The sequence below is a fragment of the Helobdella robusta genome, assembly GCF_000326865.2.
Source record: "Helobdella robusta unplaced genomic scaffold HELROscaffold_49, whole genome shotgun sequence".
In the NCBI taxonomy this organism is placed as follows: domain Eukaryota; kingdom Metazoa; phylum Annelida; class Clitellata; order Rhynchobdellida; family Glossiphoniidae; genus Helobdella; species Helobdella robusta.
In genome coordinates, this window is record NW_008705246.1 from 403,928 (window position 1) to 422,697 (window position 18,770).

The following is an 18,770-nucleotide window of genomic DNA, read 5'->3' on the forward strand; positions in this document are numbered from 1 at the left end:
TTCCATCGAATGCGTTCCATCCTTCAAGTGCATTCACACGACATCAAATAAATTATTGCAAATAATAAAACACGATGAGTAAAAGTATGCCAGAAAGAAAAGTTTATAATTGCAAACGAACAGGTAAGAAAGTTTAAGGAAAGCAATGCGAACCCTTTGTATGATTTTATGGAAACAAAAATGTTCATTGTGTCAAAGAATTTTTGTTCATTAGACCGGCGTCGACGCTCTGGTAACAATCAATTTTTTCTCACTATTTTACAATGTTTTGTTATTTATTCATTCATTTATTTTGTTTTTCGTTCATTGGGTTTTTTATTTATTTTGATTTCCTTGTTTATACGGCCTCTGCAACTCGGTCGATGGACCGAGTAGTCAATTTAACAAGAGGTGAATTATATTTCTGCCGAGAATTGTCTCGTTGCAAAAACAATTTCGGATGAGCGATTTGCAGAATGTTTTTCTCATGCATGTCTGCTTATTCTTTCACAAAACGTTTTCAATATTTTGTATGCATTGATTATTTTTATTGGTATTCATAATTTTTTTCCATAAAGTGTTTGCAAGTACTGACGTCATTCTTGAACGTCTGCACAAATGCATTCTGGGCATTATTAAATAATTTTTATTGAAAACTGTTTTCATTTGCTACAAATTGCCTAGTAAGCGATTAATAACAAAAGTTAGCAAGTAATTACGTTAACCAAATTTTAATTGTTAGTGTTTACATACCTTAATAATTTATAGTTTCACTTTTGTTGAATCTTAACGAATGTATAAAATTTATTTTCAACAGATCAACGTTGCAAACTTTTCAAGAGTTGAAATAGAAAAACATGCTCAATCATTTCTATTCAGCTTTAGTTTTCATGTCATTTGTGGCTCATTGCGCGTCGTACTGCAAAGTTTCAACAATAAAAAACATGGCAGCGGCGAACTGCAACAACAGATCCCTCCGATCTGTGCCCAATACTCTGAGGGATGATTTAAAAATTTTTGATATTTCTTACAATCATATCAGCAGGATTACGTCTGACTCTTTCAAACTCTACCCACTCCTGCATGAACTTCGAATGACGTACAACAAAATTAAATTCATCGAGAAAAATGCATTCAACGGATTGGCATTTTTGAGCATTTTAGACTTGAGCAATAATGAACTGAAGGACGTGCCGTACGACTGCCTTGCACTTCTTAAAAGTTTATCAGAACTCAAGCTTGATGGCAACCCAATAAAACTGATCAATCCTAATTTTTTAGAGTTATTACAAAATTTAACCGAATTAAGCTTGGAAAATTGTTCCTTAACCCATTTGGAAGTTGATTTTTTCAAAAATTTCAACAGATTAAAATCACTGAATTTAGCTGGCAACAAATTAGTGACATTAAACAAAGACATACTGCCATATTTAACAAAGTCAGAAATTTCGTTTCTCAAACTAAATAGAAACATGTGGAAATGCGATTGCGAGATGAAGTGGTTGCGCGCGTGGCTGGTTGCCGCTCCGACCGTTTGGATAGATAACGAAGGAGGACCGACCTGCCAAACTGGAGTTCAACAAGTAATCAATCGTCATTGGAGAGATTTGAAGGCAGAACAGTTCGTCTGCCCCTTAACAATTATTGCCGTCGGTTGGCTTAGAGACTTTTTAAAATTTTTATCAGTAAATTATGTGTTGTAAAAATATTATCAATTTTTTGGTGAATTAAAATATTTTGTAGTTGGAAATAAAACAAAACAAAACAAGCAATTCAATATTATTTATTTTACATATACAGGAAAATCAACGATAGAAAGCAAGGCGAATGTGGATACAACATTCGAATGCCTGGTTTATGGTGAACCAGAACCCAAAGTGTACTGGCTGAGAGATGGAACCTATCCAACATCGCAACATTTCCAAACTACTTTGAACAAATTGTGGACCGCGGGAACTCACGAAAGCAGATTATTAAGCACGGCTATAATAACAAACGTCACCATGAACAGTTTGGGAGATTATACATGCGTTGGCGAAAACGAATTTACAAAATCGGAAAAAGTTTTTTCACTAATTATGCCGCTACAAGTACGTTTCTACAACTGTTGAAAATTTATTCTCTCTATAAATGTTAATTATAAAAATATTAAAACATTGGCATTTCAAAATAGAGTAGATGAAAATTAAAATTAATCAAAATTTTCAGACGTCGATGCCCAACTATAAAGCACAAAGCATCGATTTTAATAACTTTGATGATTACACTTTGGAACACGATGAAAACCAAAAATTGGCCCTTGTATCATTAATAAGCGTTGTTGTATTTGCAATTGTGTGCTTGTGTGTAGCTATCTACGCTATATGGCGGAGAAAAAGTTGGAATAATGCACATAAAATAATAGGCTCTGACGTCGACTTAACATCAAAATCAGAAATAGTTGTAGAGACGAATGAATATTCAAAAGTAAGCGGACATGTGAATGCCAAACCTTTCTATGGTGGAACGACGTCAAGAGTATTTCCATTTTGCGTCAGCAATTCTAACTTCAACAGCAAAATTAAAAAGTCTCAAACCACGTCAACAACTATTGAAACGACGCCATCTAAGTCACCTCGATTCAAAGACAACCCTCCATTTTATTCCATCATATTTTCAGATTGCCCAAATCAAAACAATATGAAAACAATGTCAAATTTATTGCCACACAACAATTTAGGAGACAAAAATTTTTAATTTCAGTATTTTGACAAGAACAGTGGTGAATTGTTGATAAAAATTTAATCACAATAATTTTCTTGATTCCTTATTTGACGGCGTTCCAGTACGTTTCTCGGCTACCTTCACGCCAATTTTTTAAAATTGTTTTCAAAATTGATTTACATATTTTTTCAGTCGGTTCTTTCTCATTGTTTTTTAAATTTTATTTTTAAATGTTGCTAATGTTCTTGTTTCTATTTAACAATGTCAAAGTTTGTGGTGGGTATTTTGTTCATGAAATAAACAGTTTTGCTTCTTTTATGTTTACAAGGCGTACAAGGCCACCTTAACGCCCCTGTTTGAATTTCTTGTCATTATTTTCCTCATTTTTTCTTTATAATGATACAGTTTCATTTATGTCTTTAAATGCTTTTCTTTATGGTAAATTTTCCATCATAATTTCGGAACCCTTGTCTGATCTTTCAAACATTTTCATGCAATTTAATAACTTTGCAACGTAATTTTTTATTGATATTTTTTCATTAAAGTTGTTTACAAACAATAAGGAATGAAAGTTGTATATTTTTCCAAATATATCCATATTTAGTTATATACTTACGTGTATTTGATCGATAAAAATCAAATTAGAACTTTGTGAACAATTATTCATCGGATCAATGAAAAAAATTCGCCTTCATCCACGGTACAGAACATTACGTGTTACCGCTTCAAAAACCGCCAGGTCATTAATGACAAACAAACACATCAAAAATTCTACGAACAATAAAATTTGCGCAGCACACCTTGGATCTGGCGACGATAACAGCGGCGACAAAGAGACAAAAGATTTAATTAGGAAGGATAAGAACGTTGAAGGCGACTCTCTCAGTGCCGTTCAACAGATTTCCATTGAGCCTAATTTTAGTAATGAAGATTTTATACAAATACATAAGAATCAAAAAAAATTTGAATCATTTACCGTTTCCTTCAATGAACCGAAAGAAGCTGATGACAATCCAAAAGAAAAAAGTCCAGGCAGGCAACAAAATGATACTTCTAGTAATTTTACGACAAAGAAGGTCATGTTCAACCGGGAAAGTTTGTTATACAACAAATATCCAAAAGAAATAGCCGGAATAAAAGTTACAAAAAAGTTCTTGCTTATGTCTAAAGGTTTAAGTTGGAAAAATAATGACTCTGATGGAAAGGCAAATGTTGAAAAAAAAACCTTTACGAAATCAAAGCCATCTGCTATAAATAAAACTACTGACAGTGATGTTCAGGCGATTTCTAAATGCATCACAGTTGTTGAAGAAGTGGTTGAAGAAAAACCGGGAAGTGATGAAGCCACTTCAGTTTCTATCCATGTTGAAAATCCCGTTAACATTTGTTGTAAAGATGAACAAACTGAGATAGATAGTGATCTAATTAAAAATTTACGTGATGCAGCAGAAGAAAATGAAAACCAATCCTCTTCCGCTCAAGTTTCCAAGAACAAATGGACAAATAACGGATTATTATTAGTGAATCAATATAATGGAAATAGCAGATTGTCAGCATTTAAACAAGCCAACTGTAAAAAAGATTTAAAGAATGCGATTAACAAAAACAATAATGAACATAGTAGTCCATACGAGAAAAAACCGATAAAAATGATCCGCGAGAGTCCAACAAACATTGGATATCACAACAGTTCTCAAAATATAGCAAATGCATCAAGTCATGATCATATCAGAAGAAAACACTATGAAGTGCCATTAGTCATAAAATCAAAACCAACTGTAAATGAGAACGGATATGACCACCCGAATAATTCAGAAATTGTTGCAGATGTAAAAAAAATTTTTAGAAAATCGTCTAAAATAAATGACAGTGCTGCTCCAAGCAAAAGACTTTTTATTTCAAAAATACCCATATACTATGGGAACAAAATGAAATGCAACCACACGATTAATAGGAAACCATTGTCAATTCAGTTTCCTGCGGAATCGCCGCAAAATCAAATTAATGTTATAAATGAAAAACGAGTTTGGTATAAAACACCTTTAATTGATGAGTTTTACAGAAGGTGTGATTCAGAAAAAGAAGGGGACGACGACGTTTTTCCGGAATCTAATTTCCAAAATAAATCGAAAGTGAGTTTTCAAGGCGAAACATTCAAGGATGAAGAAATGCCTATCAAAACAAATTACGACGGTTTAGAAAGAATGAGGGAAAAGGAACAACTTAAAACTTGGTTTAAGGAGTCAAATAAAACTGCAACGAATTCTTTGAACATAAGAGAAGGCAATACAAATCAAGATCAACCCCCTCCAAACTACGATGAATCTAAATACATTAGGTCATTTTCAAATAAAACCATTTCTGAATGCGACTCTGGGACAGATAGCAATCCACGGACACTGTCATTATCTCCTAGAGAAACATTCGTGAGAGAAATGAAAGTGATCAAAAAATTGTGTCCATTTGATGATGAAAGAGACGTTAACAACCAGGATTTGAAAACAAAAGAAATGAAACAACAGAATAAGAGCAAAATTAACCGCCACGATCGCAAATCATTAGAAAAAGAATCATTTCATGAAAAAAAGACCAATTCACGACATTCATCAAAAAAGGATTTCAACAAAACGTTGAAAAGCTTAATAAAAAAACAAGATGCCGAGTTAAGAAACAACTTGTTACAAATACTGATGGAAGAAACTGAAAAAAAGATGAACGAATACAAAATGCAAAGCCAATTATTTGACGCTGCACCCGAAACTAAAAAAAAATCAGTGCTTAAAAATGCATGGTATGTTTTACGAGAGCCTAGAAAAAATGAAGTTCACCACGGTAAAAATGAAACGAAGCATGATAAGGTCAGTTCATCTTACAAAAATTCTTTACCAGATGATGCTTACCCTTGCAAAAAGAAAAAATCAAAAAGTCATATATTAAATATTCAAAATAAAACACGCAGTGCAAGTGGAGGTAGCGAACCAGTAACATTAAGGAAAGAACCTGTCAAAAATACTGAAACTAAACAGATGAAAAATTTTATCGAAAAGGTGCAAGTATATAAAAACATGTTTCCAATAGAACAGGATGAAGAAACAAAAGCACCCCCAGGCAAGACATCTAGTTTAGTGCACCAAAAGAAGAAATCAAAAAGAGTAGTCGGAAAAAACAAAGATTCGAAGCCATTTCAAACTTGGCTCAAAAATAACATTATGGGGCCAATGAGTAATGAAAAAGATCATAATGAGATATTCCAAAACCCGATGAAACTGTATGAAAAATGTAGAGTTTGTAGCAGAAAAGGTGGCACTATTTCACCATCAAGAGATATACAAGCTTGTCAAAGTTTCATTAACGATTATGGACGAAGTGAATCTTCCTCTAGCAGCAACAATCTAGAGATGGCTCCACCAAACTTAAAAAATAGTTACGTTTACCAAGCGTTTCACAACTCCCAAGAGAAAAAGAGAGAAAGCTCTTATTACAACGACCAATTCAATAATTCAGCGACAGAAAATAATTGCTATTACAACGAACAGTTTAATAGTTTGGTAACAGATAGTAGTTGTTGCGATAACCATTTCAATAATTCAGCCATTAAAACGAGTGTTTGTAACGATCAATTTAATAACTCAGCAACAGAAAACGCCTGCTATTACAACGACCAACACAATAATTCAACCGAGAGTACTTGCTGTTACGGCGACCAATTCCATAATTCCGTCGTAAACACTTGCTACACTGACCAATTTAATAATTCAACTGTAAACAATTACTGCTATAATGATGACCAGTTTAATAATTCAGCAACAGCAAACATTAACGAAGTCACTACAGAAGCCTTTCCGTCAAACCGACTCGCTCAAGGAAAACCAATCAAACAAAATCTGTATGTCAACCAGAATCAAGAAACTCTGAAAAGGAAGAACGCAAATAAGTGCGAGTCCGATTTTTACAACCGTCTAGGGCGAATAAACAGGAGGCCGATGACTATAAGCATGCTGCCCTTCAACGAAGATGCGAGTGCAGTAAGAAGGCGTCCAATACCACTCAACAGTTATCATCGGTCAGCTAAAATGTGTGAAAAAGAAATATTTACCTCACCAGAAACAATTAGAACTTCGAGTGACGGTTCTAACAACATCAATTATTCGAGCAACAATTCCGTTCATGAGCGCAGAAACAAGGCGCCACTGAAGATAAGTCAGATATTACTGTAACAAGCTCAAAGAACCATAATTGGCAAAATTTTAAACTTATAATCTGCTTGACAGCAGATTTTATCTTGTATATTTATTTAAATATTTATCTAAAAAATCTGAAAGTCATTTATTTTCGATAACTGTGAGTTATTAAATTCGAATGGAATAACGTAACGAATTTTGTGAAATAAAATCTATAATTTTAAAAAGTCTTGTTCATAAAGTAATTTTTCAATAGCAATTCAGAACATAATTGCACGTAAACATTTAATTAAAAATAACAAGCGAGAATTTAACAAACTATGTTGACTAGATGAAACAATACAAATATTGAATCATTTATCAGCTGGAAATGTACATCTTAACATTTGTCATGAAGTCAACACGTATTTTAGTTCGTTATTTCACCTATGTAAATATTTAAATCTTGCAGTATGGTCCAACAGGCAAAAAATTTAATAGTAGAACTGAAACCTACACAAGCACTTAAGCTCACGAACACAGCTAAATGGAGGCTACTAACTGAAATGATTGACTAACAACAGCACATAATGACAAGCATCAACAAAATAATAAAACCATTAACCTTAACAAAATTAAAATTTTCAAATAATGTTATAAAGTTAAAAAAAATAAATTAACAGGATTTTTTCTTCAAAAATTTAAATATTTTCAAATAAAAAAATTTGCATGAAAAACAATAGGTTAATGAAAATGTACATTTATATGGTTGTTTTAATGATGCACTGCACAAACATGCAACAATTCAGCTAACAAGTTATGGTCAGGCAAATGTTATGCAATCAACAATCTGTACTAAACTTCCTGATTAGGACTGTTTAGTGTGAGCCTCATTTGAATTTCTATAAAATCAAACGTTAGGCTGGAGTAACAAGAAGCACTCAGACACGGATCATTCAACCTCAACTAGGTTCTAACCGAACCAAAGTGCCAACGTTACCGATCACACAAGCACACAGTATTAAAAACAGCGCATATACATACAAACACACACACACACATATATATTATATATATATATATATATATATATATATATATATATATATATATATACAATGCAATTATTGATGAAAATCACAGCATATTTGGGGTTAGTTAACTTCACCTTTTTGATTTTTTTAACGATTGATCGTAAATCATTTTCAAGTTTTTTGAGTTCAAAACCAAAATTTTTGTTTATTTTATGCATGATAGAACAGAAAAGCGTTTTTCGGTATTCCTATACCATCTTTGGTGTTGAAATTGATATGTTGTGTTTGTGACCAGATGCTCAAATATATATATATATATATATATATAAATATATATATATATATATATTTTTTAACCCCAATTTCAACACCAAAGATGGTATAGGAATATATATATATATATATTATATTCATATATATTACTGTGCCTCTACTCTACAGTATGAATACCGAAAAAAGCTTTTCTGTTCTATCATGAATAAAATAAACAAAAAATTTGGTTTTGAACTAAAAAAACTTGAAAATGATTTACGATCAACCGTTAGAAAAATCGAAAAGTTAAATTGGATGTTAACTAACGACAAACATGCTGTGATTTTCATCAATAATTGCATTTTTGACAGTTTTATATATACATATATATATATACAATACAACAAATTTGATATAAGTCCTGAAAAGATAAAGCCAGTTAGTTAGACAGAGACCTGGTAAGAAGAATGAAGAAAATCAACTGAATTGAGCTACCACTTCTTCTTATGCTCATCAAGACTGTAACCCCCAGGCCCAAGTGCAACAACCAACAACAAACCACCAACAACGGATAGAGTCTGGAAGAAATCATACTTTAGATAATCTCGAAGAGACCTTTCAGCAGGATAGCTCCACCAGTTGTTCACATAGACATTCAAAGAGCTCAACAGCAGAACAAGAGTTAACGAGGCCAACTTTGTCTTGTAACCAATAGCTATGAGCAGTGCTAGGAGACCTCCAAAAATGTTGACGATGATGAATGCACTTGAAAAATCTACCTTGATGAGAGTGAGGAACATGAGAACAAGCAAGAGTCGACCACTGAGTTGCAGGTAGGTCTTGCTCGAGCCCTCCCCCATCGAAGGCAGACCAGCAAATAAACTTTTACCTTGGGCTTTGTTTTCTGCAACAAGCAGCACCAGGCCTCCCAAAAGAGCAAGATTTCTGAAAAAGAAAGCAAGTAATAATTTATGAAAATTGCTAAATTCGTTTATAAGATTTAACTAAATTTAAAATATGCAAAACCAGACATAAAGTTAATTTGAGTAAATGACTATTCTCATTAAAACGAAATTATAGAGTGAAACGAAATTAAAGAATGAACAAAGTGCTAATTCAAATTTTATATATTAACAATAAAAGAGCATGTGAACATAAACACAATCAACAAAATAATAAGTAGAATAAGCAATTCCATGTCTTACTTAAGAAGGAATCTCGGCTCCATTAATATGTTATAAGCAATTGTCTAGGAAAAAATAATTTGAATTTTTCTTGAATAAATCAAATATTTTTTTAAATAAATTTAAGATTTGTTAAAGACCATTGTATTATTCAATTAAAAATTACTCATGAATGAATGCTTTAAAATTCATTTACAATGATTTCAATAAGAAAAATAATTAATCCATTATCTCATGTCTGGTGCTTTTAGAATCATTATAATTATAGTCATTGTTGCTTTGAAACTACATCACATCCCATTAAAACCTTTCAACATTGACATCTCGCCATCAGTATAAGTCCTTGAGTGTTGCTATGTTGATTAAATAGAACATACCATATGTTTGCATACTACAAATTCAAAACACAAGAAATTTCACTATTCAATGAAAAATCTATGGCAAATTGATCAATACAAATCAATAGAATATTGTAATTGAAATAAATCAAATTAAATTCACTTGTAAAATGACAACGAAGAAGAGAACTGCGATTCCAACATTGACATACTTCCTCCCGAGAACAATTGCAGCCCCGCCCAGTTGACCAAACAAATTGACGAGAACGAAGATCGTGCCGAGAATGTAGTGGATGTCCCAGAAGCGCATCATGTAATCCCGCTGAGACTCCCATTGAGACCACATTCGAATGCCATCTTCAATGAACGTGCTCACTATGCATAAACGAGCTACATGTGGTAAAAAATGTTTCCCCTTTCGTAAGACCTGTCGTGTATTTGAATTTGGGTCTGTCATGTTGTCAGAGAAAGTAATTTTTTAATTTGATTAGTTAACATTTTAAAACAAATCTAAAAAACATTTTAATTTTAAAATGCTCTCATTTTATAAAATAAAATGATATATAATCAATGTTAATCAAAAAAAGTTCAAACAAAGATGAAGTTAAAAAAGCAAAAAGTGTTTATAAATAAATTCTGACTTTGAATTGACTAATGACTTTTATGACTAACTAAGTGAATTAGACAATCTGTTGACACACTTTTAAATTTTAAAAGTTGAAATCAGAACGAATTCATTTCATGAGATATAATATAATATATAATAAAACATAATTCTTAATACATACATACAAGTCATTTAATTTTAAAAGACTAAAATTCAATGTTAATTTTAATGTTAAAAAATCATTTTGTTTTTTTTAAGAGTTGTAAATTGAAATTTGAAATGAAAGTGCTGACTTGATCGGCAAACTCTTCTACTTTGTTTAAAATCTGTCCCTTGTTCATCCTGCAATTAATTCAAGAAATGTCACCAACCAAGAAGACGCACAGCAGCACATACGCGATGCAACTCACTAAGCTACGTCGCTACAAACAACAAGGTGGACGAGAAATCAAATTTTTAGCGGAAACACGAATACACAAGTTTTCAAATAAAAAGTTAACCTAAGTTCATAATTTTTTTTTACAAAAGTTTATTAAATTAAATGTGTTAATAAATTTTTCAATAAGTTGTATTGTAATCATGGAATTTTAACCTGAAATGTCTTACCAAATCTCTCCCATTGTACACTGTACTGGAAGCAAGAAATGCAATGACGTCAGCATCCATAGACCATTGTAGACGCAGGGCATGTAGTTGGAAAATTAGCGCGGAGTGACTCCGACTCGTGATCGTTCCCCGTTATAGGTACATTCGTTTATTTTATTGTAAATAATACAGTATACTGAATCACGTAATTGTCTCCATCCAGGACAACGTGCGCTTCATTTCACTTCCTACATGTAATTCAATGATTGTAACGTAATACAAACTTAATAGTGCAAGTAGTGCAGCATAATATATTTATGAAATGTACAACGCTCGACCAAACCATATTTAGGTATAAATTTCTTAAACAAATCCAATATTTCATTTTATTCCACTAACAGAAAATCTACCACAAATTATTAACCTTTTATAGTTGAATCCAAAATTATTAATAAAGAATCAAATACTTACACTACCGGTTATATTATTCCACTGAACTATATAATTCAGCGTATTATTCTTGCAACGAACAACCTATTATTCCGTCTAAGTATGTGTTAGTAACCTATAAAAAATAATGACAGTTATAATAAGAATTATAATAAAACAGAGATGGGAAAACTGCGGCCCTCCAGACCGTTTTACGAGGCTCACGAACGTTGTCCGCATATCAGGAAACATCAAAAATACACAAAAACAAAATTTTGCCTATTTAAATAAAAAATTTGTTTTATTTAGTGCTAATTCTAGCTAACTTATTATAGAATATAACGACTTAAACGCTCCTAGGTCAAGTCATATATATATATAAATGAATATAAATGTATATATATGTATTTGTATATACATACATTTATATATTAATATATAAGTGTAAATATATATATATAAGTGTATATATATATATATATATATATATATATATATTACTTATTAAAAATTAATACAGAAGGCGAAAGTTGAAAATTTTTTAATTATGCTGATCGCATCACTCAAATTCTATGAGCTGTTAATCTTTTTATTTTGAGTTGCTCTTTCGTTGAAATGGTTGCCTTATAAACTTTATAACGATTTGGTAAAACAGCTTGAGAATTAAATTTAACCAATCATTTAAGTCATGCCATAGAAAATTTAGTTACACAGCCTCTATATTTTACATGGAATTTTAGAATGTTACTGTAGGACATATATATAGAATATATACATTCTATATATTCTATATATATGTATATGTGTGTGTGTTATATTCTATATATATATGCTGTAGGATTTTTTTGAAGTCAAAACTTTCGTACATTATTCAACAGTTTTTGATGGTTTAACTTGCTCCTTTTTCAAAAATAGTTGAAAAATTGAATATAATATAAAGGGAATTTTTCCGAATTACCAATAACCACTGAGTTGTAATATTAGTCAGAACTATCCATAAGATTGAAATGTAAAATTAGTTCAATAGTTAATAACAAAGTATATTTTCAAAGGTACAGGTTGAAATTAAAATAAAAAACCGTGAAATTTTAAACTGGAATTGCCCTCCCTAACGTATCTCTCCCATGGTACGCTCTACTGGAAACAATGACGTCACGCATTTACTATAATTGATGGAACTCCAGCAGGTGATGGTTTGCAACGGAAAAATACGGTGTAATGACGTAACTGCTTCCAGGTCAATGTTCAGATCAAATGCTTCAGTTCAGTTCCTGCGTGTAATTCAATATGTAAAACTTAAAAACATATAAAAACACAAAAACATAAAAGAAAAGGCAAATAATTTTAAAATATCTTTAATACATTAGTTTAATTATGGTTTCAAATTTACTGTTTTATAATATGAGCTGAATTCATGAGAGCAAGCGTTGTACATCAGCTATACGTTCACTGGTCGTCATGACAGCAGCATAACAAGTGCTCGCTCTCCCGTGTCTTCATTCGTTTCTTGGGACCGTCTAAGACGCATTAATTTCATTAGCAAATTATTTTTGCGTTATAATGAACAGCAAATTGCCCTTTTTGCCGGGAAATCAGCATTTCGATTTTGCAGTTGGCATATTAACCTTGATAAGTTTCAAAATATCATTTAATTGTTATTTTATTTCAATTTTAATTCAATGCTATTTTTAAATTTTGTTCCGTATTGCAAATACAATTAATATAACTATTTAAAATTTTAAACAGAAAAGTAATTACCATAGAAGCCACACATTAGGTTTCAACAATGGATACGCTGTCCAGAAAAAACCTGACCTTGATACTGGTGGTAGCCCACTGCAGACCAACCAAATACACGAACTGATAAGCGTAAACAATTACAATCCACAATTATATTACGGACAATCAAAACCTGCACCACCACAACCATTTATGCCGAGTTTTGTGGCTCTTGATAAAAAGGTTTATTTCTAAATTTTCTTAAGACAATTTAGTTTACCCTAACCCTGACATATTGCTGGTATTAACAGGTGTTAAGTTTCAAAGCCTGGTTCAAGGAAACAGTAGCGGAATCTCCAAACGAAAATTACCGAATTCGAAAAGTACAGATATATTACTATCTGGAAGATGGCACAATGGTCGTCAATGAACCTGTCGTTGCAAATAGCGGACTGAATCAAGGTTATCACGCGAATTTAATTAAAACTGGAAAATATTTTGCCAACTCATAAATAAACATATTTTCTAGGAAAAATGATAAAAAGGCAAAAGATACCGAAAAACAATGAAGGTGGAAGTTACACGTGGAAGGATCTGAACAATGGGAGAAACATAAATTGCTTTGGAAGAGTTTTTCACATTTACGATTGTGATGCTTGGACAACAGTTAGCAATCAAATAGTTTCATTTGTATTTGGGCGTTAGTTATGATATCACGGGTTTTCTTACGAGAAAAATTTAAAAACGTCCTAATCTATGTAGAATAAAATATTTAGGCCATCGCATCATAAAAAGCATCTCGAGAGTTGTAAGGGGTATTAGGGTATTAACATATTTATAAAATAGGATGTATTAGCCTGCGCACAACTGTTGTATATATAGAAAAATACGTTTGGATCGCTAGGTGTTGTAAATCATGTATATTAAGTTTATGAAACAATTATTTCAAGATATTTCATCATGTATAAGTTAAAAAAAGTATAGATAATTTTAAAGTAAACATTAATTAACATGTATATATTCATATATTCCTACGCAGTTACTTCATTCCTCGTTACTTGCTAAACTTTTCAAACATTTCAGGCGTGCAACACTTTTGTACTGGAGTGTAATTTGCATTAAGACAGAACGAACCATTTTAATTCAGCAAAAACTAAAACTTTTCAAAACAACTTTCAACTTTAATTTAAAATTAGTTATTTATTTTTATATAAATATAAAAATTTGAAAAAGAAAAATTGACATTTTTGAAATAAAAATGTTTTATAATTTCTTTTTTCTTAAGGGGTAATTAGCATATTATAGGTTTCATTAAAACTATCAGAATCCACCAATGGTCCTATCAGTGAGATAAATAAAAGCGTCTGTTGTAAATATTCAATAAAATTTTCCTTATTTTAATCTTTTTAATATGTTTTCACTACTACTTTGTTAAATCTATTATTTGCATTATAATGTTTACCATAATTAATATTTGATTGCACCTACTAATTTATTCAACTAATTCATTTTATTAATTCATTTTACTAATTCATTTTACTAACTCCCTCACGTTTGTTTCATTTAAACTTTTGTCTCAAATTCTTTTTGATCTCATTTATTATTGGTTTAGAAATATGAATATTTTACATGTACGCCTTTGAAAGTCTGAAATCTTTTGGCAATCATAGAACAACGCGTTCAGCGTTTTGCTTTTTAATTTCATCCTTCAAAATACTGAAAAATTAATTAACTTAATTTAATAAATTATAGTCATATGTTTATATCCGCTCATTGGCAATAATTGTGTGGTACTTAAATTTTAAATGCCCATGTTCATATTTGCTTGCGTTATTTTACTTCCACATTTGCGCCTGTCGGTGCGGTGCAATCAACCATAAGTCAACTAAATGAAAAAAAAACATTTTCATGAAGAACAAAAATATTCCTGATTACAACAAATTACATGTAATTTGTTGCAATCCGTGTTTAAAACTGTGAATAATTAATTAATTCATCTGAATTGCACATGCAGGAATATTTGGAGAGTGAAGGTATTGAAGTGAATCCGGCAGAGCAGTGTCCTGACGATCCGTACATCATGAGCCGTGAAACATCCGATGTAATGAAATCTAAATCTTTCATCAACCCGCCTTCAAATCATTTGGAATCGTTAAAAAGATTTCTTGACCTCGATAGAAAAGTTTTAAGATTTTTCTGTATTGGAGATGATCAAAGAGCATCTTCAAAGGAGCGAAGAAAATTTATTTTACACGTAATTTTTTTCAAATAAATTCCAATTAAATTGCATTTTATAACAATATCATAAAATCTTTATATCTTTTTGTAAAAAGTCAACTAAAAATTGTTGCATCTCGAAGTTTTGTTGAATTTAATGTAAGTATTCGTGTAAATCGTGTATTATGCTAATTTTGTTTTGACGTTTCTAGGAATAAAAAAGTAATGTATTTGTTAGATAATTTTATTTAAAAATTTGTATATGGTGACCTGCCAGACAAGAATTTATTTTCTTTTACTCTGGGTCTTTAGATCATTGCCATAATTTGTTTATTGGTTTGATTAAATAAATAAAATTTGAATATATGTTATTCACCACAGTATTACCTTGTGAACGACACAGTTGAAGTACGAGAGGTGCACACAAAAAACGACGGACACGATCCCTTTTCCGTTTTAATTTCTCGGCAAAGAATTCCTAAAAATAGGAATTCCGTCGATTCGAATTTTCCGTCAATCGTCCTGGAACTCACAGAGAATGAAATTCACGATTATTTTTCTCCTAAAGATTTTGCTATTGGTAGAACAATTTTGTTGTACAACAGACCATTTCTGATTTATGACTGTGACGATTTCACAAAGGCCTTCTATTGGAAGAACTATGGATTAACCGATTTTACTCCGTACTCCGAGGAATTGCATCATCGCAAAGTTATTTTAATATGTCGATATCATTTGCATATTTAATTCAATACTTTTTTGATTAGGGAAAAACATTGCAGTTTGTCAAAATGATCAGTAAAATAACTAATGCGAAAATTACGACTTTGATAAATTGTTGAATAATGTTGATTACATGCGTTATGTAATTCAACACGTTTTCCATTTTAATCAAAAATTTATGAAATTTTTGTTGATATAAGTTAAAGAAGTTATATGAAATTCCATATTAATTTTTTTCAGACTGCTCAAGAAAATGGCGCCGAACTACCAGTAAGTAGTTTTTGTAAAATATCTCAGGTTTCATTTTAAAGTTTTATATTTTACAAAAATTACGTTTACATTTTTGCTTCAAGTATCAACTCCATGTCAAATTGTGATCAACACCAGTTTTGGAAATTTAAGTTTTAATACGTTCTCAAAATGATATTAAACAATAATGTCAACAAACAACAAATCGTTAAAAGAAGTACACTGGGTATGGCACACTGGAGGACAGCTTGCAGTCCGTTGAGAAATTGGTACTCGAACCTCCAAAAAAAGACCTGATCAAGATGATGAATTGGGATGGAGTCGTTCTCAGATACGAAGCAAAAATGGTCGTTGTGGTAATTTTCAAATAAATATCACTTGGTGCTAAAAATATTTGATTGTGTTGAATTTGTATTTCGACTTGAAATTAATTTTGTTTAAATTTTTTTGAAAACATCAAACATTCGGAATGCCACTTGCAAAATACTAAATAGGAAGCGATGAAATCGGAATTTACTCGCCGCTTCATAATTTCCTACCGTTTGGCTGACGACACGATAACTATTTACGAGCCTCCAGTGAAGAACTCGGGCATTCAAGGAGGGAAGTTTTTAGAGAAGTCCCGCGTAGCGAAACCAGGGAGCACAACCGACCGTCCAGTCTATTACGGACCTCAGGATTTCTACGTGGGTGCAGTCATCGATGTGTTCAGACACAGGTTCATCATTACGGGGGCGGACGATTTCGCTATCAAGTTCATGGAAAGCCGATCCAACATTTTCAATAGTAAATCACTTTTAGCTCATAATTTTATTCCATAATTTTGTTTTAGCTTTCTTTAAAAAATTGGTTAATTTTTAGTCTTTTTTAAAGCACAAATTTTTTTAGAAATGTGACATTTTAACAGAATGTGATGCTCATTATTTACAGTTACGTTACACACTAACACAAACGACCAGTAGTAGCATAGAATTCCATCCAACATTATCTTCGGTGACCATTTATCACAAACAATTTTAAATAATTTCAATGAGAACGATGCCTAGTAATCTGTAACAATCTGAAAACTACGCACTTGAATTTCATTCTTTTCATTTTGAAAAGATACTTACCTATCTGATATAACTTGATAAGCATCGTTTCGATACAAAGAATAAAGCAATGATTTCGTGAATCACACAAACATAACATTACGATAATAGTCATCATTTGCATCTCGTTAAACCTCATTACGTTAAATGACTCAAACAATTGCTAATTATTTAAAATTCGATATATTATTTTTCGCTAACAATTTTCTATGTGAAAAATTTGCATTATTTTTACAAATTAATTTTGCTGAGTAATTTTTCTTTTTTTTCCCCAGAAGATAATAAATGACAAAGGAAGAAAGCCAACGAAGGAGAAGTATGCAATCATCTTTTGGTGTTTAATGAAGTCTGATTGTTTGGTCATAAAACTGCATTCAAGAGTAGGAATAGTAAAACAACGAAAACATAAAATTAAATAACATTTACTGTAACATCTTCAAAAAACACTCAATGTAAATTTTTTCAGTTATTGTTACAATCACCCTAGCACTGGTTTTAAAAAATTTTCTATCACCAACAAACATCGCCGAGTCATCGCCATCATCTGCAGAACAATTTGCAACTGCACAACACATCATTACACTATCTTTACGGCGATCATAAACTAACTTATCTCACTAATTTAATCAACAGACTTGCTAACGTTAGCTGAATGTTCAACGAATGCCGCACCACGTGAAGTTAAAAATCTTACAAATCCAGATAATGTTTAATAGTAAATTTTTTCTACATAAATTGGCAGTGAATGAATTATGCGTGATATATGTAAGTATTTTTAATTTCAGCAGTTATGCAACACATCATGCCATCACTTTTAACCAACCACTCAGCACTGTGTTATATATATATATATATATATATATATATATACATATATCATGCAGCACATAAATACATTAAATCATTATATATATATATATATATATATATATATATATATATATATATATATATATATATATACATATATCTATATATATATGGTTATATTATAAGCATGTATGCGAAAAACATTTTTATTACAATTTGCAGACATAAAAATTACATACATACTTCTGTACGTTAGCTATATATATATATATATAATTCAGGAGGTAACGCATTCCAGACATACGGAGCAGCGTGACGAAAACCGCGGCCAGCCAGACGGGATCAGGCAACTGGATTGTTTAAGAAACCTCGTATAGATATGTTGGGGATTTTAATAAAAGGGTTTTGAAGGTAAGGACTGCAATTTTTAAGATGATTCGAGCGGAAATTGGAAGCCAATGAAGCATTGGAAAGAGAATGGAAGAACTAAAACGAGGAGGTTTATTAAATATCACTCTAGCAGTTTTATTTTGGATAGTCTGTAGTTTTCTGAGAGATGCACGTGAGGCCCCATACAATAAGGAGTTGCAGTAGTCTAATCTAGAAAGGATCAAATATCTGCAAAGGGCAGCAACAACATCACATGTAATCATATGTCTAATATGTCTTATAAGGCCATATTTCGATTCC

The 18,770-nt window shown here is 31.5% G+C and overlaps 4 protein-coding genes across 4 annotated transcripts; 3 read left to right on the plus strand and 1 right to left on the minus strand.

Annotated features, from left to right (window-relative positions):
- Positions 1-869: 869 nt before the first annotated feature.
- On the plus strand, positions 870-1,682 carry HELRODRAFT_86081 (hypothetical protein; the record flags this gene model as incomplete). The annotated part of the gene is made up of 1 exon (XM_009026699.1): positions 870-1,682. One exon carries the CDS (start codon positions 870-872, stop codon positions 1,680-1,682), a length of 813 nt encoding a protein of 270 aa, XP_009024947.1.
- A 1,674-nt stretch (positions 1,683-3,356) lies between these two features.
- HELRODRAFT_178651 (hypothetical protein) lies at positions 3,357-6,899 on the plus strand (the record flags this gene model as incomplete). Its single annotated transcript, XM_009026747.1, has 1 exon — positions 3,357-6,899. One exon carries the CDS (start codon positions 3,357-3,359, stop codon positions 6,897-6,899), a length of 3,543 nt encoding a protein of 1,180 aa, XP_009024995.1.
- Positions 6,900-8,619: 1,720 nt separating this feature from the next.
- On the minus strand, positions 8,620-10,598 carry HELRODRAFT_85923 (hypothetical protein; the record flags this gene model as incomplete). Its single annotated transcript, XM_009026673.1, has 4 exons — positions 8,620-9,073; positions 9,334-9,377; positions 9,814-10,077; positions 10,551-10,598. The coding sequence occupies 4 exons, from the start codon at positions 10,596-10,598 to the stop codon at positions 8,620-8,622; spliced, it is 810 nt and encodes a 269-aa protein (XP_009024921.1).
- A 2,139-nt stretch (positions 10,599-12,737) lies between these two features.
- Positions 12,738-17,342, plus strand: HELRODRAFT_102301 (hypothetical protein). The gene is made up of 8 exons (XM_009026748.1): positions 12,738-12,882; positions 13,018-13,233; positions 13,302-13,452; positions 13,520-13,656; positions 15,005-15,244; positions 15,589-15,918; positions 16,395-16,526; positions 16,674-17,342. Exons 1-8 carry the CDS (start codon positions 12,832-12,834, stop codon positions 16,998-17,000), a joined length of 1,584 nt encoding a protein of 527 aa, XP_009024996.1. The 5' UTR covers positions 12,738-12,831; the 3' UTR covers positions 17,001-17,342.
- The last annotated feature ends 1,428 nt before the right edge of the window (positions 17,343-18,770 follow it).